Raw genomic sequence first — 25950 nt, forward strand, 5'->3', positions numbered from 1 at the left:
TGGCAGGGGTGCACATCTGCACACGTGCTGCAGGGGGGGTGGGCTCACACATGCATAAAAGTGCCCTGTGGAGAGTTGTGTGGGTGTGTCAATGCGTGGGAAGGAGTGTAAGCATGTGCTGGTGGTCTCGTGCTGGCGGACATCTCACGGAGAGATTGGGTAGATGAGTTGTGACTGGAAGAGCCCTGGGAAGAGAGGTGACTGGAGCAGCCAGAGCAGCCAATCTGGCCATATGTCAAGGAGGATGGCCAGGGCACCTGGCTGGCATTCTAGCAGGGCTGCCCAGGGCCTGTAGACCTCCCAGCAAGCAGATGAAACCTCTTTTTCTTCTATCAGGATCACGTTCAACATGGAAACAGAGGCTGACTAGTGAGACACTGGCAGCAGAGGCACATCCGCCTCCTCCTCTTGCCTGCTCTGTCCCGTACTGGGAGACAAGCTCCTCCAGTGGGGATGTGGAGGGGCCCAGTACCCTGCTCCTCTCACAGTAACCATTTCCCAGTAAAGACTGGCCCCAAACGTCTCACTCCTGCCCTTGCTTGAGGCGAAAAAGCAATCAGGGATGTGCGCTGAGAAGAAGGTCTTCAGGCAGGCATTGGGGAAGGCTCGTGAGCAGAACTGGGAAAGAAAAGTCCTTAACTAATACCAGGGAAAGAAAGGGGGTCGACCAGCAGGTCAGGTTTGCTTTTCACGTGGCAGAGGACAAGGGTGAGTGAGAAGCTAAAGAAAATGTGGAGGCACGGACGTGCTGCCCCAGCTCAGAGCCTTGGGGCCTGTCACCTTCCTCCTGCTGCCCTTCCCTGGGCACGTGCCCAGCTCTTCTTCTCTCCACCAGCAGACTGCATGCTCTGTTCCCACGTTCGCCCTTAGCTTCCCAAGAGCGGTCCCAGGGTGAACACACTCGCCTTTTGATGTCTCTTTTCCCTGGATTAAAGAGGAGGGAGAAGGTTTTGCTGTCAGAGGGCTGGTTGTTGGCAGAGCTCCCTCGCCCACCGGGAGCCTGAGGGCTCTGGAGCCAGTTTCATTCTGGCATGATTCGCCTCTGCGAGTGAGACCTGCTGAAGATGGCCCAATCCTATTAGTGTCAGGGATTAGCTGCAGGTCTCCTGTCATTAACCCAATGACATTTCGCTGTGCAGTAAGCCTTGCTCTTTTGGGGGACTAAAAATCAAGCGTGTCGCTTTCGCCCTGTAGGAACCGTCCCTGTGCCGTTGCCAGCATCAGCGTCTTTGCAGCAAGCGAGGGTCACCTTGGTGCTCCCACTGGAAATGGCGCTTTCCTTCTGCCTCCCAAATCCCGGCCTGGGGACAGGACAGATGCCACCAGCAGCAGAGCTTTGGGTGAAGCAAACCCTCTGTGTTTGTCAGCCAGGGATACCGGCTGAAGCCATCGTGGCTTTGAGCCCCTCAGAAGGAAGAGCAAGTGGGGTCAGACCAAGGGGTTGTCCAGCCCCCGGGGGCATCTTTGATGACCACCAAAGGGAGATGCCAAGGGGATAGGAGCAGGGCAAGAGTTTAATACTGTCTCTCACCTCAGGCAGCCTGCGGCTGGAAGACTGCTGATACAGAGGTTGTTTCTTGGATTTGGTACATCTCTTAGAGTTTCTTGTTCTTGAGCTTCTCTGGGCTTCTCTTGGACCCAAGTAAGTGCCCATCACCTGCAATAACTAGGGACGTAGATTCTTCACTGCCTCAGTCACTGCCTGTCTGTCCCACTTCTCATTGCTGCAGCCCAGGAAAACCCAAATCATTCACTACACCTTCCTGAAGCTCATCTTAAAATGCAATTTGCTTGCCATCAGTGCTGCTGCCATTTCTAACGCCAGCACAGGACCCCTGGCATGGGGGCTGAGTTGTCCCCACACCTTGGAGATCCCACACTCCTCCCACCTCCCTGTCTCCTAAGATGCCACCACATAGAGCATAAGGCCATTGCAAGCTGGCAGGGTGAGATTCTTCTTAAGCAAATGTTTCTGGGGATAAAAAACGATCCCATATAATGTGGGGAAGGGGAAAGCTGTCCACTGCTCTGTGTGAAGGGGAGGGGGGAGCAAATTAGTGAGTGGCTTTGAGAAGGGCATTGGGTGAATGCACCCACTTTGGTGGGGCAAGGGCTGGGGGATGTGACAGCAGAAAATCCTGTGGCCAAGGATGCAGAAGGATCCATGGAAAAACTCTGGGAAAAGAGGAGAAGGAAAAGAAGGCATCATACTGACTCCCAATAAATTATTTCTGAAGATCTACATGAGGTTTGCAAAGTGCTGAGGCCAGATGAGGGGCTCAGAAACAACCTGCAACTCTGCAAATGATGGGGTGACAGGGCAAATGTGCAATGAGAGGAATATGTCTAAATTAAGAGACATGGGGCTGTTCAGCCCAGAACCGAGAAAACTGAGAGGAGATCTCATCAACACTTGTAAATACCTAAAGGCTGGATGTCAGGAGGATGGGGTGACAGTGACTGTTTCCCAGTGACAGGACAAGGGGTAACGGACATAAGCTGGAGCACAAAAAGTTCCACTTAAACACAAGGAAAAACTCCTTTGCTGTTCAGGTGAGGGAGCTCTGGCCCAGGCTGCCCAGGGAGGGTGTGGATTCTCCTGCTCTGGAGGCTCTTCTAAACCCACCTGGACACATTCCAGTGTGACCTGATCAAAGGGAACCTGCTTTATCACGGGGTTGGGCTGTATGATCTCTAGAGGTCCCTTCCAACCCCTCCTCTTCAATGATTCTATGATTCTATATCGCCAGGCACAGCACTGCCAGAAGTGTTTCCTGATTTCTGCTCCCTTGGCATCTAGGAGCCTGAGATGAGACCTTGGGCTTTGGGAGGTGTGGAGGACACAGAGTGCTGAGTGTTCAGAAATATAAAAGCTCTCTTGCCCCAGTTTGCTTTTCTTGAGTAAAAGCTGGAGCCTCCATTTCATTGGGAGGGCTGACAGCTCAAGGCTGTTCTAGCCAAAGTTATTTCCAAAGCTCTAGGTGAAAGAGAAAAGCCCAGACACACCATCCTGCAGCAGGAAAGTGGTGTGTGTATCAGAGATGCCTTCTACCAAAGGGCTCTTTGGAGTGGCAGGGGATGCTTTAGCATCGAGGTCGTGTTTAGATGTTTAGCTCACGTTTCCAGGTCGTCCTTCAGACCTCAACTGGAGCTTGTTGGCTGGGTGGTGATGGATTCCCTCAGTGGGCAGCAGGACCAGTGGATAAAATGTCATGCCTTGCTGAGCAGCTGAATTGCAAAGACAAGGAAAGCTCGGTCTTAAAAATTAGCAACACCTGAGCAGCCCTTCTGCCATCTTCCACATCATTGCCAGAGACATTTTTCCCTTGCACCAGCCTTACCTCGGGGGGGGGACGGATGCTCTCGTGCCACTTCCATCTCCCTGGCTGTGCAAAAAAGGGCTTGGTGGCTTTAGAAATCAAAGTGGCCAGAGCACTGAAAACCCTGCCAGGTTCCCCACCCACACAAGTGCCTGTGGGGCTCTGCCTTCATTAGCAAGACATCCTCCTGTTCACAGAGAAAAAAGCCTTGCAAAGGTACAAACGAGAATAGCCTGGAGGGTCAGGAGGCAGAGATGAAAAGTTCCAAAACTTCACTGTTTTTTCCCTTTTGTTTTTGTTTTAATCTCACTATCTGTATGTGAGTTTTTGGCTTGGTAAAGTCCTGGCTCCTGCCTCGAGGTGCCTGAGGGTAGCACTGTGCCAGGTACCCCCAGGACAGCTGTTAGTGGCCTGGGAGGACTTTGCAGTCTCCTCCTGCAGCAAAGATGCTTTCCCACTGATATGAGCAAGCTGGGCTGCCAGCACCCATCCCACCCTCTCTGCACATGAGGGAGGGGGAAAATGTCCCAGGCAGGCTGCTGGCCCTCCTCCCCTCTGTCTCACACCGGGGAATGTGTCCCCATCTGCACGGTGTGCCTGGAGCCGCGGCTCCTCTCCAGGACATCTCCCAGCAAGCCGGTCCCCCTCCCCTTGCCTCTTCCCCGGGGCGGCCATGCTGCGCAGCTCTGTGCAAGCGCAGCGGGAGGACAGATCTGAGGAGACAGGAGGAAAATGAACTCCCTTAAATGTGATGGAGGCGACTGCCTGGTTCTGTCAGCCATCGCCCCCCTCCCTTTGAACTGGATTTGTCTCCTGATGGGTTTTTTTCTCTCTCTGGGTATAAGGCGTCAAAAGGATGAGGCCCAAATCTCCCCTGGGTGCTGTGGCTCTCCCACTGCTTGTCTCTTGAGGTCACCTTGGAGGCAAGCTCTGTCCCCTCCAAACTGGGTGTCAGCCGCAAAGGCGACCACAGTGGAAATCACACCCTCGAAATGCCAAGAGCAGGCAGATGTCAAGCTCTGTTGTCACCCTTCATGAGCAAAACCTTTAAAATGTCCTGGCCTGGCGACTGGCAAGCATTGCCACTAGAAGCAGGGTGCACCGCTCGCAGAGCCAGCTGGGCTGTGCCAGGACAGTGGGACTGCAGCCAGGGCAGGGGGACATGCTCAGGCAGACCTCCAGCTCCAAACCCTCCCAGATTCCCTGTGGTTCCCAGGGTGGTCACCAAACACGAGCCCATGAAACCCGATGCTGGCATCATATGTGTGTCAGAGCACGCTGGGACTTGTGGCGTTGAGTGGCACCATGTCCCAGGAAGATCACCGTCATTTTGGGATTGTTGATGTCAAACGCTGTCGTGGTGCGTTCCACCTGCTCTGTGGCCTCGCTGACAGCTGATGCAAATCTCATGGGCTCTCCTCAAGCACCTTATCCCCTTCCCAAAATGGCTCAGAGGGGCCATACCTGACACCCTATACCCAAGTGCCTGGGGCATTCCAGATAGAGGCAGTTTTCCTGCTGCCCCTTACCCACACACATCCATCAGCCCCATCATGCTGCTTCTGCTGCCATCAGAGTGGCCATCTTCCTCCCCACTGTCCCAGGAGAGTGCCCTTGCAGTCCTGAATGTGTAGCATCTCTGTAGCTTTTAATGAGGAGTTAATTGCAGACAACACTGCCAGAGAAGGAGGAGGTCTCTCCTGGTCTCCAGGTCCATGGCGACACTTGGTTGGGATGGAGCACAAAGGGAGGGAGAGTCAGTGCTGCCAGTAAATGTGCTCCAAGACAGGCAGTGAGGGAGCAGGGGCTGCAGCATCTTTATTCCCTCTTGACCCATTTAAAGCAGGCACCGGTGACTAAGGAAGTCAGGAGGATAAAAATACCTCCCACATGTTTCCTAGGAGGCCAGGGACAGAAATAGGGGTGCCATCACCTCTCCAGTAAGCAGTTGGGGTCACCCAGTATTTTTTACAGTGCCAAAGGTGGAGTCCCTCAGTGTCTCTCACAGCAAACAGGACCACATCAGGGGCTCCCCTGCCAAAATGCCTGTTACTATTCTGCCCACCCCGCTGTCTCTACCAAGGAGGGCAGCCCTGGGCTGGTGACAGGCAGGGCAAGGTCAGGGTTGGCAGTGGCATCTGGTGCTCATCCATGTTGGCTTATGCACCTGGAGCAGGCTACAGCACACCATTGTTTTGCAAGGGAGATACTGGAGACCAGCACCTGCTCCTGGTACCTGGTAGTTTCTTTGTCTTCAGGTCATGCAACTGGCTGCTACTTTATTAAACCTTGGAAATCCTCTTTTGCAGGCAGTCACAATGATAAAAGAACTGGTTTCTTGTTGAACCAAAAGCCTTAAACCAAACAAGCAGGCTGCAGCAGATACCTCGGCTGCCTGGCCATACCTGGCAGCTCAGCGGAAAGGAAGAAGCGGTGCAGGAGGCTGCTGGGGTGTGTAGGGAGGCTGCAGCAGGTCTCCTGGCATGAGGCAGGTGGTTCAGAGAGGTGTCATAAGGAGACATCAGATGCTTCCCCTCCCTGGTGTGTGCAGAGCGTACCTGTGGACAAGAGCTGGTGTGAGGCTGGGCACGGTTGCTGAGTCCAAGAAAGCGGCACTCAAACCTTGCAGGGTTTGTTATTTTTTTCCATAGAAAGCTGGGGGCTGGGGGCAAAGGGGTGAGTTACAGCAAAGAGCTGGCAAGCTCAGGCTCTACCCCTCTTCCCCCTTGGCACAGGCTCACTGCCAGGGGTGGAGAAGGTTTGTAAAGCAGAAAGCAAACAAGTCCCTCCTGCCTACGGCTTTTATGGACCCATTTATCTCCAAAATGTGAGTGAGCCTTAGCAGGGGGCTGAGTGCCGAGGCAGAGGTTTACGTGCAGCAGCCGGTCGAGCAGTGTGCTGAGCAGGCAACACCAGGAACCCAAACGTTGCTGTCCCTCAAGGACTTGCTCACTTAATATATCCATCCAGATGCATAAGCAGACTGTGTAGGGCAATGCCTTAATGCTAGTGAGGGTGTGAGTTGGTCTCCTGGAGTGTTAGAGTTATTGGGAGAAGCAGTATATGCTGAAATAGGCAGTCCTGCTTACTAAATCTGTAATTCCAGCTCTGGCTATATTTTCATCTTTCTAATAATAAGTGCAAATATAGTAAGGATGAATCACAGGCTTCAGGGTTTTTTTTTCCCTCCTTTCTCTGTGAATCCATCATGTGGGAGAGAGGGGCTGGTGGAGGAAAAGAGGTCAGACCTGGGGGAGATCCTGTCCCAAGCAAGTCTAAACCGATCTCCTTGCACCTCTGTGTGCTGTTGATCCTGGCCAGGAGCTGGCATTTTCCCCCCACTCCCATTGCCTCCACCATACCGTTCCACCAGTGTAACAGTCCTGCCCGGGGACATTTCCTTCCCACAACACTCCTGGACCGTGCCCAGACCATTGTCTCATCCTTGTCCACATCCCAGGGCTTTGGGATCCCCCCGAGATCTGGATTTGCCTGCTGGGATTTTTTCATTTTGCCTTGTTGCAAGGACCTTTTGCAAATGTTAATGCTTTCCTTTCTCTGGAGAGCTCTTCGGCTGATCTGCCAGAACACATTTCACACGCTTCTCCTAAAATCCTGCCCTTTATGCTTTTGCGGGCGTTCAGGCTGCTGCAGTGGAGCCCGGCGCGCCGGCGGCTTGCGGGGACAGCAGCTCCGCGGCTGCGTGCGGCTCCGCGCCCGCCCAGCGCGGGGGTAAGCGCTGCCCAAGGGAGCACCTCGGAGGGGTTAAAGCCTGCCCAAGGGAGCATCTCGGAGGGGTTAAAGCCTGCCCAAGGGAGCACCGCGGAGGGGTTAAATGCTGCCCAAGCGAGCATCCCGGAGGGGTTAAACGCTGCCCAAGTGAGCATCCCGGAGGGGTTTAGCGCTGCCCAAGTGAGCATCCCAGCATCCTGTGGCTCGTGGCTGCAGGGGTAGATGAGGATCGGAGGGAGAGGTGAGAGGGCTGAGAGGCGGGCCATAGAGTGGGGGATCTGCAGGAACCCACCCAGTTGCTCGGATCTGTGTGTGCTCTTGATGTGGAGAGGGAGGGCGGTTCAGAGCATCCCTTGAAGCAAGATAAGTTTCAACACTTCCCCTTCTACGGCTTACATCACAAGTACATCACAATTCAGGCATGAGCATTTTGACTGTGGATGGATGGCTCTGGATTTGGGCTGAAAGCAAGGAATGAGCTCAAGATAAGCTGCTTTTAACGCCTCTCAGGCTAGTGAGTCCCCACTATTGTTTCTCTCTGCTGGGGCCCAAGCATACTGAGCTGCACATACCCTCTGCATAGCCTTTACCCATCTTCTTCTGCACTGTCACTGTCTGGGACCAGGGTCAAGAGATACATCCCACCAGATCCCTGTGGCTAAGGGAGCACAGAGGCCTGGCTGTGGTGAGAGGAAGCAGATTGAGGTGGAAGCTCCCACAGAAAGTGACCCTCAGGGGCAAAGGGCTCTCTGCTGAGCATAGGGCCAGTGCCCAGTTGGTTGCAGCAGACACCCACCAGTTGGTTGCAGCAGACACCCACCAGTTGGTTGCAGCAGACACCACAGGGAGGTGGTGTTTAAGGGGTCCTTTTCCTGCTGCCCCCACAGCCACTTGGCATTGGAGCTGTGATGGAGCTCAGGTGGAGGCAGGTCAGCAGGCTTCCCAGGAGACCTCCTGGCACACATCCTGCTGCTCCCCAAGTCCCACCAAAGGGCTCTCAGCAGCCTCTATGGCGTAAGGTGCATCCCCCCACAGCTCCTGCACTGCCTGCATCACCCCAGTCCCCTTCATCTTCCATACTCCTGTACCTACTGCATTCCCCTCCGTGTCCTGTGCCCTCCACTTCCTACTGTGTTGCCCACATCTCTCAGTATCTCCCTACATCCCTCTGCATCCACTGAACCCCCTGTATCCTTCCAGCCCCCACATCCCACCACAGTGTCTATAGCATCCCCTGCATCCCGTCATTCTCTCACCCCAGATGTACACACAGGTTACAAGGAGCTTACAATTCCACCCCTCCACACATCCCACCACTCTAAACTGTAAACAAAGACATTAGGGGTTTACCCTCCACCGGCAGGACTCTCCCCAAACATCCCTATTGGGAAATGCCATGGGGATACCCAGATTTAGCCCTGCCACTGGCCTTACCCTGCCGATGCTGGTAGTAAGCAGCGTGTCATGACTATCGTCTCTGTGGTTAGGGCTGATTTAATACATCTTAAATGACTCATTGGGGAATTTTTCCTGTGGGTTTGTTTTTTCTTTTTAATAACTCATGGTGTCACTGCAGGGCATGAAGTTTGCTTCGCTGAGTTTGTTTCCCCATTCCCTGGCGGGGATAAATAATTGAGGAGCTGAATAGCAAACCAGAAACCCAGAGAGACCGTTGCCAGCAATACACTGAGAAACGTGTCACCCCAGCAGCATTTATAGGTTTCATTTTGATATGAGCGGTGGTGGTGGGAATTTGGCAGGAAGGCATTGAGGGGACTGGGGCTGTGGTGGGGGGACTCTGTGAGGAGCTGGAGGGGAGGGTAATAGGTCTCTCCTCCTTCATCCCAATTTACTGCTTTTTGTTCCGCTGATATGGGATTGCCTGGTTTGAAAACAATGCTCCTTCCCATTTGGAACAGAAAGTGCTTTTGGCATCTCCCACTGCAAATGACCCAGGGCCACCCTCAGGGCAAGGTGATGATGGCCACGAGAGGCTAGTGAGGGTGAACAGCCATGGCTGTCCCTCCTGTACTCATCCTTTGGCCCTGCCCTGCTCTGGGGAAGGGGACTGGGAGCCTTCTGCAAGTGTTCCTTGGTGGACACCTTTGCAGATGTCCCTTGCATCTCACAGTGAGCTTAGCTAGGGAAGGCAGCATTCAAATAAAAGAAAAAGCATTCAAATGTTACCCAATAGCCAAATTTACTGGGATTGCCTTTAAAGCACCTGCTTTAAAATTACCCTGAATTCATGAAGGAATTAGCTGCCTTGTAAAAATCTTTACCAAAAATATTATCATCATCATCATCATTATCATCATCATCAACATTATCATCATGACCAAGGAATAAGAATGACAGGCTTTTTTTGAAGGAAGATGAAGAGGATCTTTTGTACGACGCTCCTACCCTAAACTCTGATTTAAATCACTGTCCTGAGCTTGGTCTGGTCCCCAGCTTCTAGTTGCAGGTGCCTTCATCCCAGAGCTTCGCTGCTCAGCGAAATGCCGGCACTTCTCGAATCAGGAAGCGGCATCTGCGTAGCGAGACCCAGTCAGACTGCAACCCCCGGAGGGAAGGAAACGAGAGACATCTGCATCGTTGAAACCTTTCAGGATGGTGGGGGGTGGGGGAAGGATGGGGGAAATCTCCTGAAAAATCCCACCTGCTCTTCCCTGCCCGTAGCCCTCCTCCCAACGTGCCTCCCGTGGCTGTCACCCAAACCGCCGCGCTCGCCCATCGATCGGGGCTCAGAATAGCTCCTGCCAGCAACCAGTGAGCTGTGGCCAGCCAGCACCGGAGCTCATGGATGAAGGACATGGTGCCTTGCTTCTGTGGCACTCCCCTGTACCCCTCTGCCTGCACCCTGGGCTCCCAGCACAGCCCCATGATTGGAAAACGTGAGGAGGAAGCGGGAAATATGAATCAAGTGGAAGAGAGGAGGATGCAACAGGGCTTGTAACAGGGTGGGCTGCACCATGTGCTCCAGTTGTGGCATCAGCCACCTCAGCACCATCTCTTTCTTTGGAGGAAGGGTCCAAAAAATAGACCCTTCCTCTTGGGGGTTTTCCACGTCCCATGTCCACTTCCACAGCCCTTTGGGAATGGGGCGGTGGGGCAGCCAACCTCCTGGCAGGCGGAGAGTCCTACATCCCTCAGAGGAGTCCCTGGCAGCGGCAGGGCCAGCCCCTGTCACAGCAGAGCCTCAGCAGGAGAGTAGAAGCTCTCCCTGTGCAATCTGCCTGTCGCTGCTGATCACTTCAGGTGTCAGATGGGGTTTATGTCACTCTGCAGGGCTCTCCCTGGCTCACTGGCTGTGGCAGGGATGAAGAGCAGGTTTAAAACAGCCCCATTGCTGTGGAAGGGGGAGAAGACACTCCTTAAAGCCCAGGGGATGTGCAGGTTCACCTTATGCCTGTCTTGGGGCCCCCTCTTGGAGCATCCCTAGAGTGAGGCCAAGCTGACACCATGGCATGGGGCTCAGCATCCTTCTCCCCGAAGCTGAGCATCCTCCCTGCCAGCAACTCCCTGTCTCTGCATCCCCTGAGTGAGACAAGGGGTAAAGGGCCAAGCACCCTGAGAGAATTCGGGGCAGGTGCTGGGGACAGGAGGGGGGTTTCCCTCACAGTCCCCATGTCCCCCCCAGCCCTGGGGGCACCCAGAGCCTGGCAGGTGGCTCTGAAGGCAGGTGGCATTGACCCAGGGCTTGGGGGAGGGACTGGGTGAGGAGTATAGTGAGATTTCGGTTCAGGAGCAGCTGAGGGCATCATGGTTCCTGCCCAATCGCTTTGGTCCCTGTGGTTGGGTTTTGAGTGCTCCCCTGCAAACCCTGTGGTGCCGGGGAAAGCTTGGGGCTGTCCCTTGGCCAGCCCTTTATGCCAGGGAGCTGTTGCCTGCTCACCACAGACCCTTAGGTGAGTTTTGGCCATCGTTCCCCCCTCCCCTTACCCCCTTGGGAAACCACTCGCCAAGCACACGCAGCAAAGCGGGGAGCAGCGGGGGTGGCCCCAGGGGAGAGCATTGGCCCACAAAGGCAATGAGGAAACCCCCTCCACACCAGGCACCCGAGCAGGCACTGTGCCCCTTCCCACCGCCCTTCCAGCACCCTAAACCACCTGGACATGGGGAAAGGAAGGGGGCAGCCAGAGCCACAGCTCAGCATCTCCTCGTCATGCCCACGGACTGAAGCGATGCTGGCGTGGAGCAAGAGAAAGGGAAGGCTGATGAAGGGAAAGGGAAGGCTGATGGAAGCTGAGTGGGGGGTTCTTTTCTCTTTTTTTTTGCCTTAATCTTTCATTAAGTGCGAACACCATCTGCCTCCCCCAACTCTGTCAGTGCTTCCAGGCCCCAGGCAGCTTTGCTCTGCCTAATTACTGTCATTAGGCAGTGGGTAGCGATTAGGGAGGAACGCTGACAGAGGCATCAGGAAGTCTGTGGTCCCCCCACAGCCTCACAGAGGGGGCCGGGTGGCTTCTCCTCCCCAGCCTTCAGCCCTTCCCAGCCCAGGAGCTGGCAGGAGGCACACTAGTTTCTTTTTTGGTGGAAGGGATGGGGAAAGGAGGTGCTGGCTGGTAGGTCCGAGTCACAGGGAGGCCCCGGGGAGGCCTGACACCATGGAGGATGGACTGCTCTGAGGACCTGGGCGATGGCAGAGGAGCTCAGTGCTCCTGGGGGAAGGAGCAGCAGCTCACTGTGTCCTAGTCTGCCTCCTCTTGTCCCACTGATCAGTGGCTGCTCTGCCCACAGATGTTCAGCCACCAAAAACAATAGTCTTCTGAGCAGCCCAGGGGCCATGGTGATGGGCTTCACAGCCAGACCAACCAGCATCTGCTTCTCCCGTGCTGCACAGTGGCCATGGTGATGGGCTATATGACTGGATGGAGTCAGACCCAAGCGTCATCCTCCTGTCTGGCCAAAGTAGGGCTGGCCACCAGCTTGCCTGACCCTCCCCGACAACTCTTGCTGCATTTGGGTATGCAGCCTACCCTGCAGCTCCTGTGTAGGCAGCTTCCACATGTCCCTCTGCAGCAGCTTGCGCTGGGCAGCAGGTTGGGGGGAAGGCTCTCGTGGGGTGGGACCAGAACCGTGCCCCACAAATGGGTGATGAGGTGGCCACGCAGCCCTGGTCTTGCAGCAAGGGTGGGGATTGGAGGCTGTACCCAGAGACGGGCAGTCCCTCTGGGATGTTGGCCATTGGAGCAGTGCTTCATGCATGGGATAAAATGGTGCCCACATTACCCTGACTGACCTGCCTGCTGTCGAGTTCCATCAGCCACAGAAAGCCTGGGGAGGAGCAAGTTGAATCTGGGGGTCTAGGGGGGTGCTTTGGGCTGGAGTAGCTGGGTCCATGCATGAGCTATGTGGAGAGTAAACTGGTGGCTGAACCAGCAATAGGGGGAGACAGGAGAAGATTAGGGGAGAAGAGCTTGGGTCGTGATGCTGGTAGAAGAAAGCTGAGCACTTTGGAGGCTGGGGAGCCCTGTGAGACTGAGAAGGGTTTGGCATATGAGACCAGTGGCTGTGGAAGAACATCTTCAGCCAGGGTGCCCCTGATGCCTCCTCTCCCTGTGCCATCATGCTCCATTGGCTCTCTCACTCCTGCCCCTGGGACCAGAGATGAAAATTAACTCCCCCTGAAGGACACCAGGACTTGCATCCTTTGTCACCAGGATTGTTGTTGGGACTTGCAGGAGCTGAAATACTCCCGTAAACTCTGTCACAGTGGGGTCAATGGGGCTGAAATGGTTAGGTATATGCCTGAAGTGGTTTTGCAGCTAGGAGGGTTTTAGCCCTGGCTCCTTCCACCTGGCCTGGGGTTTCCTCAGACTTTCCCCTGTCTCTCTCCAAAACCCCGTGGCCCTGTGGCCAGGTGAAGCTCGGCCTCACCAGCCTTTCTAGGCAGTTGTGTGGGCAGTGGGGCGGGCACTGGGCTGGGGAGGAAGCACAGCTCCTGCCTCGCAGGGGGAAGTGAGAAACTGCTGTGGAAAGTCAAAGACGGGCAACACCCCCCCCGTCCCCCAAAAACCACTTGCCCTGCTCCTTGTCCTGTCAGCCACCTCCTGGAGTGGCTGCAGGAGGGTGGAGGTGGCAAAGCTCAGCTGGACCCTGGCCATGAAGACAGTCATGCTGATGAAGCCAGTGCAGAGGGAACCTCTCCAGCTCAGGGTCCTCCTGTACCCCTCAGACTGCTGTGCCAGAGACCCCTAAAGCCAGGAGAAAGGGGATGGAGAAGGAGCCTCTCTGTACAGACCTCTGGGTGAGCATTGGTACCGAGTTCACTTTATTCTTTCATTTTTACAACCATATTTTTCATCTCCATTCCCTCTGCTCTCCACACAGGCAAGGCAGACAGCCCTGTGCATAAGGATGGAGAAACAGGCACAGAGAAGGTTGCAGATCCTTCCCAGGCCCAGGCAGGCAGGCTGGCCAGGAGGGGAGAGCAGCCTCACCATGGCTGACAGTCAGGCAAGCAGGATGTGGGGAAGACACCCCACATGCCATGAGAGAGAGGGGATCCAAGGGGCACTTGCCGGCTGAGGAATCCAATGTGGATCAAAACACCACTTCTGTGCTCTGCAGATGCTGGTGGCATTCTGTAGAGGAGATGCCTGGCCAAAGACTTGAGCAGAAATGAGAGCAGAAGCCCTTACCTGAGCAGAAGGAGGGGCTTTTCCAACAGGATTTGGAACAGAGTAGCTTCTTTTCCAGATCGCCGTGCCGGTTGAGGCAGGCAGTGGATCTGCAGGGCTGAGCTGTGGCAGGCACCGGGTGGGAAGCGGGAGATGCTCCTGACAGTCCTGCTCCATTTCCCTCTCGCCCCCGTCTCCCGTGATGCAGGTTGCTCTGCCTCCCACGAGCAGTCCTTCTTCCAGAGCCAAAACGTCCTCAGGCCTGGCTGCGGCTCATTTCCCCACTGCAGATGCACAAAGGAGGCTCAAAGTCACTTCAGAGAGCCAGGTGGGGAGCACGGGGACGAAGAGGAGTCCAATTCCTGTGACGGCTGCTGCAGATAACTGGGAGCCCAGCGTTGGAGCGTCCATAGATCCTGTCAACGAGCCACAGGCATCTGGAGCCCCAGGAGACAGTCGCTGGGTGTGTAGACCAGCTCCTACACCATCCTCAGCCCCAAGGCTGGTGATCCGTCCCAGCCTGGGCCACGCAGAGCGTCAGCTGGATGAAGGCTCACCTCCTCCAGCACATCTAGGTCTGAGGAGAGGAGTCGTGGTGAGCAATTTGGGCCTTGGTACCTGTGGTGGTTCCCCTTACGGGACGGATGCCGCGAGTCCAGCTCCAGTGCCACAGGTATGGAAGAGGAGGGAGGGTCACCCTTCAACAGCAGCATCTGGTCCTGCAGCCCCAGGAGAGAGATCTGGCTTGGGTAGGGAGTCATCTTCGTGTCACCAGAGGGATATCCCCTCTGCAATCTGCCTCTGGGCAGTCCTACCATGAGCTGTAGCCCTCGGTGCCCAATGCAGTGCTCCCACACTTTGCTTGGCCATCTCTGCTCGGACCCCAAAGCCTCCCAGGTGAGGAAGCCATCTCACTGAAGGAAAGGCAAACCCAGGCTGCTGCTGAGATGGCACTTCATGCAAAAAACCTCCCCCAAAGGCACTTGTAATTGTTTAATCACCCGCTTGTCACTCAACTCATTGGTCTGGCTGTGTTCAGCCAGGGGAACTGGCTGCTATAATTACTTGGGAACAGCAATCCCACACTAACGAGTTCATTTCCAAAGCAGAACCCTTCCTGTGCAGTAAAGCCACTTGCAGGCGGGTGACAAGACCATCTACAGGGAAATGCCTCGGACCAGCCACGCCAGCCAGCTCTAACACGCAGGCAAAGCCTCGAAGACACTCACAGAAATTAAGTCATCCTGCCTACACTCGTGTCGCTCCCTGCCTGGCCTTGCATGGCGTGGAAACATCCATCCCAAGTGACGTGTGGTATTTCTGCAGCCACACTGAGCTGAAGTGACACTTGTCTGGGGCTGTCATGACAAGCTCACAGATCTCCTCTAGACCTGTAGTCTCTGTTGCATGCCCCTGGTCCTCCCTGGCTTCAATGATTGCAGGTCAGAGCCAAGACAGATTTCCTTTCTCCCTCTTCCCTCCCTCCCTTCCTGCTTGGGAATCACAGAATTACAGAAACACAGAATCTTAAGTGTTGGGAGAGACCTTGAAAGATCTCATGTCCCATCCCAGTAGCCAGCTGCAGAAGGGGTTCCCATCAGTGCTGGTGGATGCCTGCCACCGCATCAGAGCACCCAGAAAGAGGAAAGAACTGAATACCACAGTGTGTAGAAGTCAGGGGGAGCCAGGACTGTGAATGGAGCAGATGCTGGATGTGCCTTGCTCCATATGGCCCCAAGCCTCCTTTTATTGAGGTCAGCAGCAAAAATTGAGCTAACAGCAGTGGTGAGGGATTTGGTCCTCATGTAACTCCCTGCTCCACTCTCTGTCTTCCTTTACCTACCCTCTGCTTTTCCAGCCCCACATTCACAAGAATCATCCATGCAGCAGCAGCCCTGCGCTGGCAGAGCACCCCTTGCTACCCTCTGTCCTTGCTGGCCACGTCTCCTTTGCCTGCTCCCAGTGGTACAGCGACAGCAGCTGCCAGCGGTTCAGCACAACTTGGCCTGATCCATTTTGGCTTCCTCCAGCACTTACAGGCACAACTCGGGGCTCAGCACACGTGGGAAATGGAAAAGGGCAGTCAGTCATCTTAGAAGGCTGATGTTGCTCGAGGCAAAACTGGTGCTCAGACAGCTCACATCTGTTCAAGGATTTGCCTGCTCCGGAGATGGGCTCTGGGCATCTGCAGGGACCATCTGGAGGACTCCAGCCCTGTTCTCCCTGCCCTCAGACTCTCAGGCACAGTTCTGGGTGGTTTTGGTGGTGACCAGGGCCGTGGCCCCCAGCTCGGTGGCAGGCAGCGGGAAGCTGTGGCTGCACTCCTCGTGCCGGGGGTACACGGTGGAGAGCAGGACGATGTCGCCATCAGTATCACCTTGGCAGCATGACCTCCTCTTTGTCCCAGCCTTCCCGGGTGGCCCCAGCGTCTTCAGGCCTCCATTGAGATGCAGGCACGGGGCCAGGGCCAGGCCAGCATCTCCCTCCAGCACAGCAGGGTCCTGGCAGCCTGGGCTGGGTAGGGGGCCTGCAGCATCCATGTTTGCTGGGAAAGGGTGAGAAAAGAGCATTATGAGGCTCACAAAGTGGGGTCAGGCAGGTCCAGGGAAAGGGTCTCACAGTGGGGAGCTGGAGCAGGAGAAACCTGCAAGTTCCCCACCGCACCTCTCCTGCTGCAGACCTCCTCCTGCTTTACAACTGATGGGGTTTTTATCCCCCCACTAACAAAAAAACAAGAGGCAAAGGCAGGTACTTGGACTTGCACTTTGAGCCCTGTCACTAGACCCTGCAGGCAGCAGAGCAGCCAGGCCCTTGGCGGCTCGCCCTCCCCGACCGCCTCCCACTTAAAAATAGACTTGTTTACACTCCTCGAACGCAGGCGTGTGCCACTGGGCCCGAGCCTCCTGCCGCTCCCCACGCATCCACTGCAGCCGTGGTGGGCTTCCTGGGGTGCAGTCTGGGGGAAGGGAGGGACGGGGAGCAGGGCATGCGGCAGGGGAGTACCTAAAGGGTGCCTCAGATGTTCTCCATCGTGGCTGCATCTCTTTTGCCACTGGGTTTCATAGAATCATAGAATGGTAGGGGTTGGAAGGGACCTTTAGAGATCATCTAGTCCAACCCCCCTGCAGAAGCAGGTTCACCTAAATCAGGTCGCATAGGAACATGTCCAGGTGGGTCTCGAAGACCTCCAAGGAAGGAGACTCCACAACCCCTCTGGGCAGCCTGTGCCAGGGCTCCCTCACCCTCACGGTGAAATAGTTTTTTCTTAAGTGGAACTTTTTGTGTTCCAGCTTCATCCCATTACCCCTTGTCCTGTTACTATCTACTATAGAAAAAAGGGATGTCCCAACCCCCTGACACCCACCCTTTAGATATTTATAAATGTTAATAAGATCTCCCCTCAGTCTCCTCTTCTCCAGACTAAACAGCCCCAGTTCCCGCAGCCTTCCCTCGTATGAAAGATGTTCCAATCCCCTGACCATCTTGGTGGCCCTGTGCTGGACTCTCTCCAGCACTTCCCCGTCTCTCTGGAGCTGAGAAGCCCAGAACTGGACACAAGAGAGGTTTCTCCCTCTTCTTTCATTATTGGTGCTTTTCCCAGGCGTGTGCGTCACAGGCTGTCGCAGACACCCTTGGTTTGGCAGAAAGGCCCCAGGTAATGTCCCCCTGCATCTGAGTCACTCAACTGGCGCTGCTGGCAGCATGCAGCCCTGCTGGGGCATGAGGGCTGGCTGTCATCGGTCTTGCGACCCTCCAAGGGCACCTGCCTGGGTGGTGGGGTGGTGGCAGGTACCAGCACCCCTTGGGCAGCACTTTGTGGGTGTCCTGGGGAGCCATGACCCCTGCCTGAGGATGGGGAGGGGTGAAGCTGGGTGTCACAATTTCCAAGAAGGGTGGTCAGGTTTGAGTCAGCGCCAAGGCGGGAGTCCCCAGCAGAGGAAATGCCCACTGGCCCCTGACTCATGCCCCAATGAGATGAGCAATCCATGAGCAATCCTCATCCCCTTGGAAATACCCCACCAGGAAAGACTCATTCCCATCCCTCACCTCCAAGCCCTACTTTTTATGTCTTTAGGGATGATCCCACGTGATGCTCCAGCATTCTGTCAATGGGGCTGGCCCTGACATCGCCAGGGCCTTTGGGTCTTGCTTTGGATGGTCCTGGTCATCCCAAGTGGGAATGGCAAGCTTAACAGTTGATGTAGGACAGGATGGCAGTACCGTGGGGAGAAGGTCCCTCTGTAGCCGTCCCCAACTGTGCACCGCTGCCCCTGCAGCCCCTGCTCCATCCATGGCCTTCTGCCTGCCAGAAGAGAGGGAGAAGCTCCTCACTAGTGCTCTGTGTGTGTCCCCCATGGAGAAGGGATGATGCCAGTTGGTACTTTACACAAGCACAGGCACAGAGAAACCTGGAAAAAGGAGGGATGGTTCAGCAGCATCGTGCTGGCAGTCAGGTGCAGGCATGGGTTCCCAAGGGACATGGGACACTGTCACTCAGGGGGTGGCTCAGCTGCCCCAAAATGCCCCGGAGTGCCCGTGGAGCCCATGTGGACGTTGAGGAGCCAGCCTCAGCAGGGACGTGCCTCAGGGGAGCTGGTAGCAAGTGATCCCATCTGCCCCAGGACCCTCTGGGTGCTGTGATAGGGAGAGCAAGAGGTCTCCTACCTTCGGCCTCCTCGTCTGCTGCCTTCCTCTTCCTCCTCCAGACACAGAGAGCAGATAGAGTCAGGATGAACACCACTGCCACCAAGATCCCGAAGATGAGGAGGGGACTGTGCAGGTCCCCCGAGGAGAGGGTGGGCGCCAGGGCAGAGGTGGGTTCTGTGCGGGTGGGCTCTGCTGTGGGACAAGATGCCAGCAGGGTCAGGAGGGGGAGAACTGGGGCGAGGAAAGCAGGGCAGCAGTGTTACCCACCCCCAATCCAGCTTTGGGGCTGCAGTGACGGGGAAGGAGAATTGTTCCACAGTGCTACCCACCCAGCATCTGCAATGAACCCTCCTGTGACTGACAGGACCCTCATCCCACCCACTGCCACTCCTGTGTGGTGAGAGGTGAGGGTGTTCTGCTCTTCCCATGGACACGTCTGCGGCAGCCTATGACCCCTGTGCCAGGCCAGGTCACCCCTCTTCCCCTCACTGGAACTGGCTTCTTCTCAGGAGGAAGACCTCTCCTCCTCCTCCTCCTCCTCCAGATGAAGGCAGCGCTTCATCCCCATTGCCATCCACAGGAAAAGGTCCCCCTCCACCTGCCACCCACCCCGGGGCCAACCATCCCTCGGGAACTCAGTTCCCAGTCACCCTTGTTGCCTTACTTGTGTTGTCCTTGAACAAGTCGGAGCACTTGACGCAGGACCTGGTGAGGAGGTCGAAGCAGTGTGGGGAGAGGCAGGAGGAGGCACCACCGGCTTTCCCTGCCGAGGACATGGCGGGGTGGGAGCGGGGGCCCGGCTCTCGCATGGCGTGGCGGCGCAGGGGCCGCCTGACTGTGAAATCGTGGCGCCCGGGGCCGTGGCAGAGGGAGATACAGTCTGTCAAGCTGCAGCCTGTCCCTTGGGGCCCACGATCGCTGCGCTTGCCCTGGGGCGGATCCTCACCAGGGAGGAGGAGAGCGAGCGCCCGAGCCCTACCCCTGTCTGCCTGTGCAATGTGTGCTCGCACTACCCCTCTCCCCTAAAACACACTCCCCAAACCCCTGCAGCCCCCAGGGTGCCCCAGTCACGCAGCAGCCCCTGCTCATCATCGCAGCACCCAGCCCAATGGTGGCACGTCCTCAGCCTTCACGTTCCCCCAGCCCACCTGTATGTCAGCCCCAGATCTGACATGTCCCCCAACCCACACCTTCCCCCACTAGCCAGCAAAAAAACCCAACCTGGGCATCCTGCAGTACCTACAGGAGGCTTTCCTGTGCCCAGGTTGGTACAGGACCTCATCCAAGGGCTACAGGTCTGGCTTGCATGGAAAATGCAGAAAAGGACTGGAGGATGAAAGAGTTTAGGGGTGCCAAGGTTTTCCCTTTTAAAAGTTCCCACTGACCCCAGGACATGGCCTGTTAGCAATGGCCGTGTCGACAGGCCAACTGGTGTGTGTTCTCCATCCCTACTAATGACGTTGCAATCTCCATCCCAGACCTAGACCCAGGGCAAGGATCCTTTCAGTCCCTTGGCCTCGTGTCTCTTTGCCCAGGATTCAGATTTCACACTGCTCAGTATCTGCCCAGGGCATGGACAAAGCAGGTCAGATTGAGCAAATCTCGTTTGCCACACCTTTGAAAGGGACTAAATAAACCCTTAATGGTCTTGGGTGTTTCTGATGAGGAACAGCAGAAACCTTCTGCCACTGGTGCCCATATGTCAAAGTCCAATACTTGAGATCTGAAGTGGATAAGTGATGGATTTCAGTGCTCAAGTGGCTCTTCTCTGTCCTTACCAAACAAAACCCACATCCTGTTTTTCTTTACCCCACAGGAAAGAAAGGGACCAGACACAGTTGCTGGCTTGCTCTCAGCTGAAGGAAACAGTGCAGGAGACCTGCCCTGGCCTGGGGAGCTTTAACAGGGCTTTACTGCTGGACTGTCTGTCCATCCTTCAAGCAGCTACAGTCTGCAGTCTCTTTCCAGTGATGTCTCTGACACTTGCTGTTCTGGACTGGTGCTCAGAGAGAAGAAAAGCCAAAGGACGCTGTGTCTCAAGGTGACAGAGTACCAGGTGTGCTCACCTGGCAACCGAGCTCCTCTGAGCCAGGCCAGAGGACTTTGTCCCTGGATGTGCCTGCCCCTTTCCAATGGCTTCTGGGCAAGCTGTGCCCACAGCCTCCGGTCCCCATTTCCCCAGAGCCCTGGATGAGACATAGTCAGCATCTCCTCACACCAGGTCACAGTCCAAGCACAGCTCTTCCATACCTCATGCCTCAGTACCCTCATGCAGGACAGGAGCTGCCCCACAGCAAGGCCCTCCTAGCACCCTGTCCACATCTTCCCTCCATGCTGGCAGCATACCCACAGGATGGTTTGCACTGGAACAGTGCCTGAGCGGCCTGGGCACCGTCCAAGCCCTTGCTGCCAGGTACCATGGGGCTCTGGCAGAGTGAAAGTCCCGACCAAAACCGGTGGCTGCACGCCGGTTCCACGCCTGCTGTGATTTCACTTCCCTTTGCAGCCGGCAGGCCCAGCGCTCGCTCCCTCGCCCCCCATGCCCATGCACACGTGCCCCGCTGCTGGGGAGCACCCTGCCTCCGAGGAGGCCCCACGACAGCCTGGCCACCATTCCTGCGCCTCTGACTCAGTTATTCCCCCCTTCCATCTTAGTCAAACTAAAACTCCCTGAGCTAGCGGGACACGCCAAAGCACTTCCCTCTCACAACGGTGCAGCCCTGAGCTCTGGAGCCCCAAGCAGCACGGCCAGCTTGGCACCCTCCGCCTCTGCCCTGCACAGGTACCTGCTAGGGGAGGACAGTTCTCCACATCACACCTCACCCAGCTCCTTGCCTTTGCTGTGGTGTGAGCATGGGTGCAGGAGGGCTGCAGGTCCTGTGGGAAGGTGCACCAAGGGCATCTGCAGGCCCAGCAGGGACGGCTGAGGAGTTAGGAGAAAACCTGATCTAGGTGAACCTGCTTCTGCAAGGGGGTTGGACTAGATGATCTCTAAAGATCCCTTCCAACCCCTACCATTCTATGATTCTGTGAACTCTAGGACACACCTGAGCTTAGGAGCTGAGAGCTGTGGGAAGCAGAGGGCACCCAAGGTACTCACTGTCCCTGGAAGGCAGCGCACAGAAGCGTAAAGGTAGGGAGCAGAACACACCTTGCCTCGTGGGTTGGTGCGGCTGGAGCACTGTGTGGAGACAGAAGACCCCCACGAACAACTGGTGCTGTGTCAGGACTTCTACTCCTGAAACAGCTCCCTGCTCCAAAGGCTTTGCTGTTCCTCTTAGCCCAGGCTGTTTCCACTTGCTGATTTTTTCCCAAAGGAGGATGCTCCTCCATCATCCCGCTCTGGCTCTCCCCGCCGAAATTCCCCCACTATGCTTCCCCACATCAGTCATCTCTCAGCAACCTCCAGCCCTTATTCCTGTGGATCCCACTGTGGCCCTGTCCTCCTGCCCCTCTCTCCTCCCTGCTTGGTTTCATACGGTGGGTGGAAGTGGGTCGCAGCATCTGCTGTACTACTCTTAACAGATTAACTCTGTGACCCCTCCAGTCAAATATGCACACCAGGGAAAGCCCAAACCGAGGTACACACATTGACACAGAGGGGGAGGTTTACAGTAGAGCTTAGGAGCTGGTAGCTCCCATTTCAGTACCTGGATTGATAACCCGAAACCACAAGTGCATGGCGAGGAGCCCAGGGGTGGCAGCTGTGGTGTCCTGAGAAGAAAGTCCTGTTACAGGGAAGGATGTTAGAGTCTCATAGCCGCGATCAGTCTTACCCTAGTCACTCCTGTTTTCTAAGTGCTCTTCATCCCCGTCTCTAGCTCTTGCAGGCTCCCTTCCCGACCTGTCTGCTTCCTCTTGGGCCAAGAAAACAGTGTTTGAATTCACAGATGATAATGCTTACTCACGGAGAAAATCACCACTGACTTCCCCAGCGGCACTGGCACGTGGGTCTGCTCACCAGCATGGCCGAGGCTGCCCCGTCATCTCCAGGTATCAGCCGTCCCGCTCTTCATCTCCCCCATCTTTGCCTCTTGCCCTTCACAATGGCTGTTGATTGTTTTTGGAGCAGCAAAAGTTGAAGCTTAGTGAGTAGTCTGAACTGTTTGCATCTAAGAGCTGAATATACTTGATAATAGCTCAAATGCATAATTAAAGAGCAGAAAAAATGACTCACTGGATAAGGAAATGTGCTTTTCTTATCTCTTCTGCAGAGAAACGAAAGCCCCAGGAGCTTGGGACTCTGGCTAACTAAGTGCTTTTATTAAACAAATAAACCAGCAAAGATATCAAACACAGTATTTAAAAATGATGTCTTGATCGTGGACTTGGAGAGCTCGACTTCCAGCACTGTTCGCTCCAGCCCCACGCTGGGACCCCCATGGCGGCCTGGGCAGTGCCCAGGGGAGCATGGAGGGACAGCGGTGCCCTGCGAGTGCCTGTCCACACATGAGTGACAGGACTCGTGTGAGCAATTCCTCTGGTGTCAGGGGAGGGCGAAGTGACTCACGCACGCTCTTGCGGAGCCGCCCGCAGCAGAAAATACCCACCGAAAGTTCACCTTGTGCTCGTGCGTACCGGAAACCCAAAGGCTGCTTGATCAGAGAAGCCACGAGGTGTTTATTAAGCAGACCCAGTTACCCTGGGATGAATCTCTGACAAATCCCACCCAATGACCCAGGGACACTGTGGCACAGCCCGACATCTGACCCCCATCCCCACGGTGCCACTGTGGAAGGCTTTGGCTGAAACCACCCCTCAAAGTATGTTCGGCACCTCGCCCCCGTCACCCCTTCCCAACAGTCCTGTGCTGGCTGGTGGGAAGCATCCCTTCCCGAAAGAGCCCACTATAGCTCTCAGGAGCTGGTTTCTCAGGGCTCCAGCACAAACCTCCTCCTTGGGATCCAACGGACTGCCCCAGCATGGCCCAGTCCCACTTCTAAAAAACATCTGGGCTTAGGGACAAAATCTGGGAAGATTTTGGGAATAATGTGGGAAACTAAAGGCTTCAAGAGATTCACAGTCACCCTAGTCTCTAAACTACTCTGTAGGCACTCTGCTTCTTACCGAGGGTTTTCGTGGCATTGCTCATCTGCCTACACGGGAAGTCTGGCATGAGGCAGTGCTGAGTCTTGCTCATCCTACCCCCTCTTTGTTTACACATCCCTGGAGCCATGCTTGTCCATGAGGTTGAGGGAAAACGAGCAGGTGTCCTTGGCTCCCTCTGCAAGGGGACTTGGATCCCTCCAGGGGTGATGCTCAGCACCCAGATTAGGCTTCTACAGTGAGCCACTCTTTGAAGGTCCCTCCAGGGTTACAGACAGGTGGCTGGCACTGCCTGGGCTCAAGCTCCTTCTGCCCATCCTCCTTCCCTGCTCCATAGAGTCCGAGATGACATGGGGGCTAATCCCTACCCCGAGTATGGGTGGGAGCTCACCTTGTTCCCCTTGGGTGACTGAGGGGAAGGCCAAGTGCCTCCCCAGCTCTGCTTGCAGCTTGTTATAGGGAAGGTTCACGTGCCCTGGCAGTGCTGGGCAGCACCTCCAGCACTGAAACAGAAACTGATGGCTGTGGGTGATGCGCTGCCACACTACAAACCTCTGAGCAGGTGTGTTCAGCCAGGTCAGGCATATGCACGCTCGGGTAGGAACCTCCTCGGCACAGCACACCAGGCTGAGCACTGAAACCTCCCCAGCACTCGCGGCGGGGAGCCCCACTGCTGCCTTCCTGGGGCACAGAAAGAGCCAAAACCAAAGCCTGCTGAAGGTGAGAGACTGTCTTCCTTTGAGCCCCTCGCCTCCCTTGCAGCTTGCTCCAGCAGAGAGGGACAGGAAACCACTTTGCTCTTGCTCAGCCTGGAAGTCAAAACTAAACTAAGCCCCGATTGCATTTTGCATAGCGCTCACAGGAGAGCTGTGGCTGTGGCTCACGCACAGGAATGGGTTGGTGAATACATTGCAACAAGAAGGCAACCTGAGACACTCAGAAAGTGCTTGCAAGCTACTCCATCACGGAAAAAAAATATGTTTATCTGAGGCACTGGTTTGTTGCAATTTACTCTGCTGCCTGCCATGCAGCTGACTCCCTGCCATGTACACAAATAACACCTCACTGATCCCCATGATGCAGTCCAGCCTCAGCTTTGATCCTCAGCCATGATCCTCACCCGTGCTCCTCAACATCGTCTCGCATGAGCCATCCCAACAGAGATGCTGAAAACCAGCAGCATGCCTGAGTAACTCAAAGTACAGCTCAAATGGGCTGTACACGCCAAAGAAACCCCCAAAACTCCTGCAGATTGCAACAGTCTAAGCAGGAGTAAGTGTTCAAGAGTCTGTGTTGTTTCCAGTTCTATCCACTGCTCCAGAAATGGCCCCAAGTTGCCTTTTGTGATGACTCGTTTTCCTCACTAGCGAGAAGGCTGCCCTGCAGCCTCCCCTGACCCTGGGTATAGGCAGTGGCAGTAAGTGCAAGGCCAGTCTCCCTCACCCTCATTGCCAGAGAGCTCCAAATTTTCTGTTCGTCACCACCAGAAGATGCCCTGTGAATGGCTGAGTCAAGGGAGTTACAGGGATTTTGACTGTAGGCTGCTCAGCCAGTCAGACACCAAACTCAAGCTGGTTTCAGCCTCAGAGCATCAAGGAGGACTGCAGTGCTGCAGGAGGAATGAGTGGCACGTGTTTGGACACGAGCAAAGCCCAAGCCCAGGATGAGAAGCGAGGAAGTGTGTTTCTGCTGAGCCAAAGCGGGCCCTGCAGCTGGCCGGCTCCCTCTGGTCCCCTCTCTGGCTTGCAGGGCCCCCTCTCTGGCTTGCAGCCTCCCCTCTCCAGCCCACAGCCCCTCCATGCCAACAGCATGTCATTACTGGTCTCTCCACACTTATACAGACCTGTAGGTATGAATTTGGTATAAAAAGGCTGGAGTGATTTAATTTGCACAGGGTTGAACGCAGAATAAGGTTAAGAATTTCAAAGGCTGCATTAAGGATGTGATGTAAGAGAGAGCTGACAGGCAGATGTGACCCGTGCTCCTCCACTCTTGGTGAGATCCCAGTGTGATGCCTCAGTCATCTAGTGCCTTGGATGGAGGAGAGAATGACAAGGTGCTGAGGATGCAGAGCTGGGGAGGTGGAAGAGGACTATGCCATGCTCACACACACATTCCTCTCTCTTCTGAGGGACCTGTGAGCGAAGTCCATCGATTCCCTTCAAGGAGATGGTCCTCCCCACAGCTGGCAGGCACTCCCTGTGTAACAGACCCATCGACTTCTGAGCCTCCTGAAGCTCTGGTTGGAAGAAGGATGAGTTGCAGTGGCACAGGCTGCCACAGGAAGGATGATGCTGGGAGGAGTGAACAGCAACTCCAAGGCAGACAGATGGAATCCCCCTCCATGATCCATTTCCTCATTTCCCGTCTCAGTGAGAGGACTCATAGGGGAGGCCCTGCCTCTGCCACAGCCCACTGGGAAGGCAGCCCATCTTTCCATCCCCAGGGAATATCTCCTGGCCAGCACAGGCCCCTGCCTCACGCCTGCCTCACCTTCCTCTTCCCCACTGCACGCACTGCACCGTGGAGGGCTGCACCAGCAGAGGATGCAGGTGGGCTGCCGAGGGACTGTGCAGCAT

The 25950-nt window shown here is 55.6% G+C and overlaps 1 protein-coding gene across 1 annotated transcript; it reads right to left on the minus strand.

Moving 5' to 3' along the window:
• Positions 1 to 15915: 15915 nt before the first annotated feature.
• Positions 15916 to 19150, minus strand: TNFRSF13C (TNF receptor superfamily member 13C). Its single transcript, XM_062015316.1, has 3 exons — positions 18990 to 19150; positions 18344 to 18517; positions 15916 to 16223 (listed from the first exon to the last, which is right to left on the minus strand). The coding sequence occupies exons 1-3, from the start codon at positions 19132 to 19134 to the stop codon at positions 15916 to 15918; spliced, it is 627 nt and encodes a 208-aa protein (XP_061871300.1). The 5' UTR covers positions 19135 to 19150.
• Between the last annotated feature and the right edge of the window lie 6800 nt (positions 19151 to 25950).

The sequence above is a fragment of the Colius striatus genome, chromosome 1 (assembly GCF_028858725.1).
Source record: "Colius striatus isolate bColStr4 chromosome 1, bColStr4.1.hap1, whole genome shotgun sequence".
Lineage (NCBI taxonomy): Eukaryota > Metazoa > Chordata > Aves > Coliiformes > Coliidae > Colius > Colius striatus.

What these genes read in the sequence shown, in the direction of transcription:
- TNFRSF13C (XM_062015316.1), bottom strand. Translation starts at nt 19,134, where the DNA reads ATGCGAGAGCCGGGCCCCCGCTCCCACCCCGCCATGTCCTCGGCAGGG. An exon ending in CTTGTTCAAGGACAACACAA is followed by an intron (nt 18,518 to 18,989) that starts GTAAGGCAACAA and finishes CTTGTCCCACAG; the next exon opens with CAGAGCCCACCCGCACAGAA. An exon ending in AGCAGACGAGGAGGCCGAAG is followed by an intron (nt 16,224 to 18,343) that starts GTAGGAGACCTC and finishes ACCCTTTCCCAG; the next exon opens with CAAACATGGATGCTGCAGGC.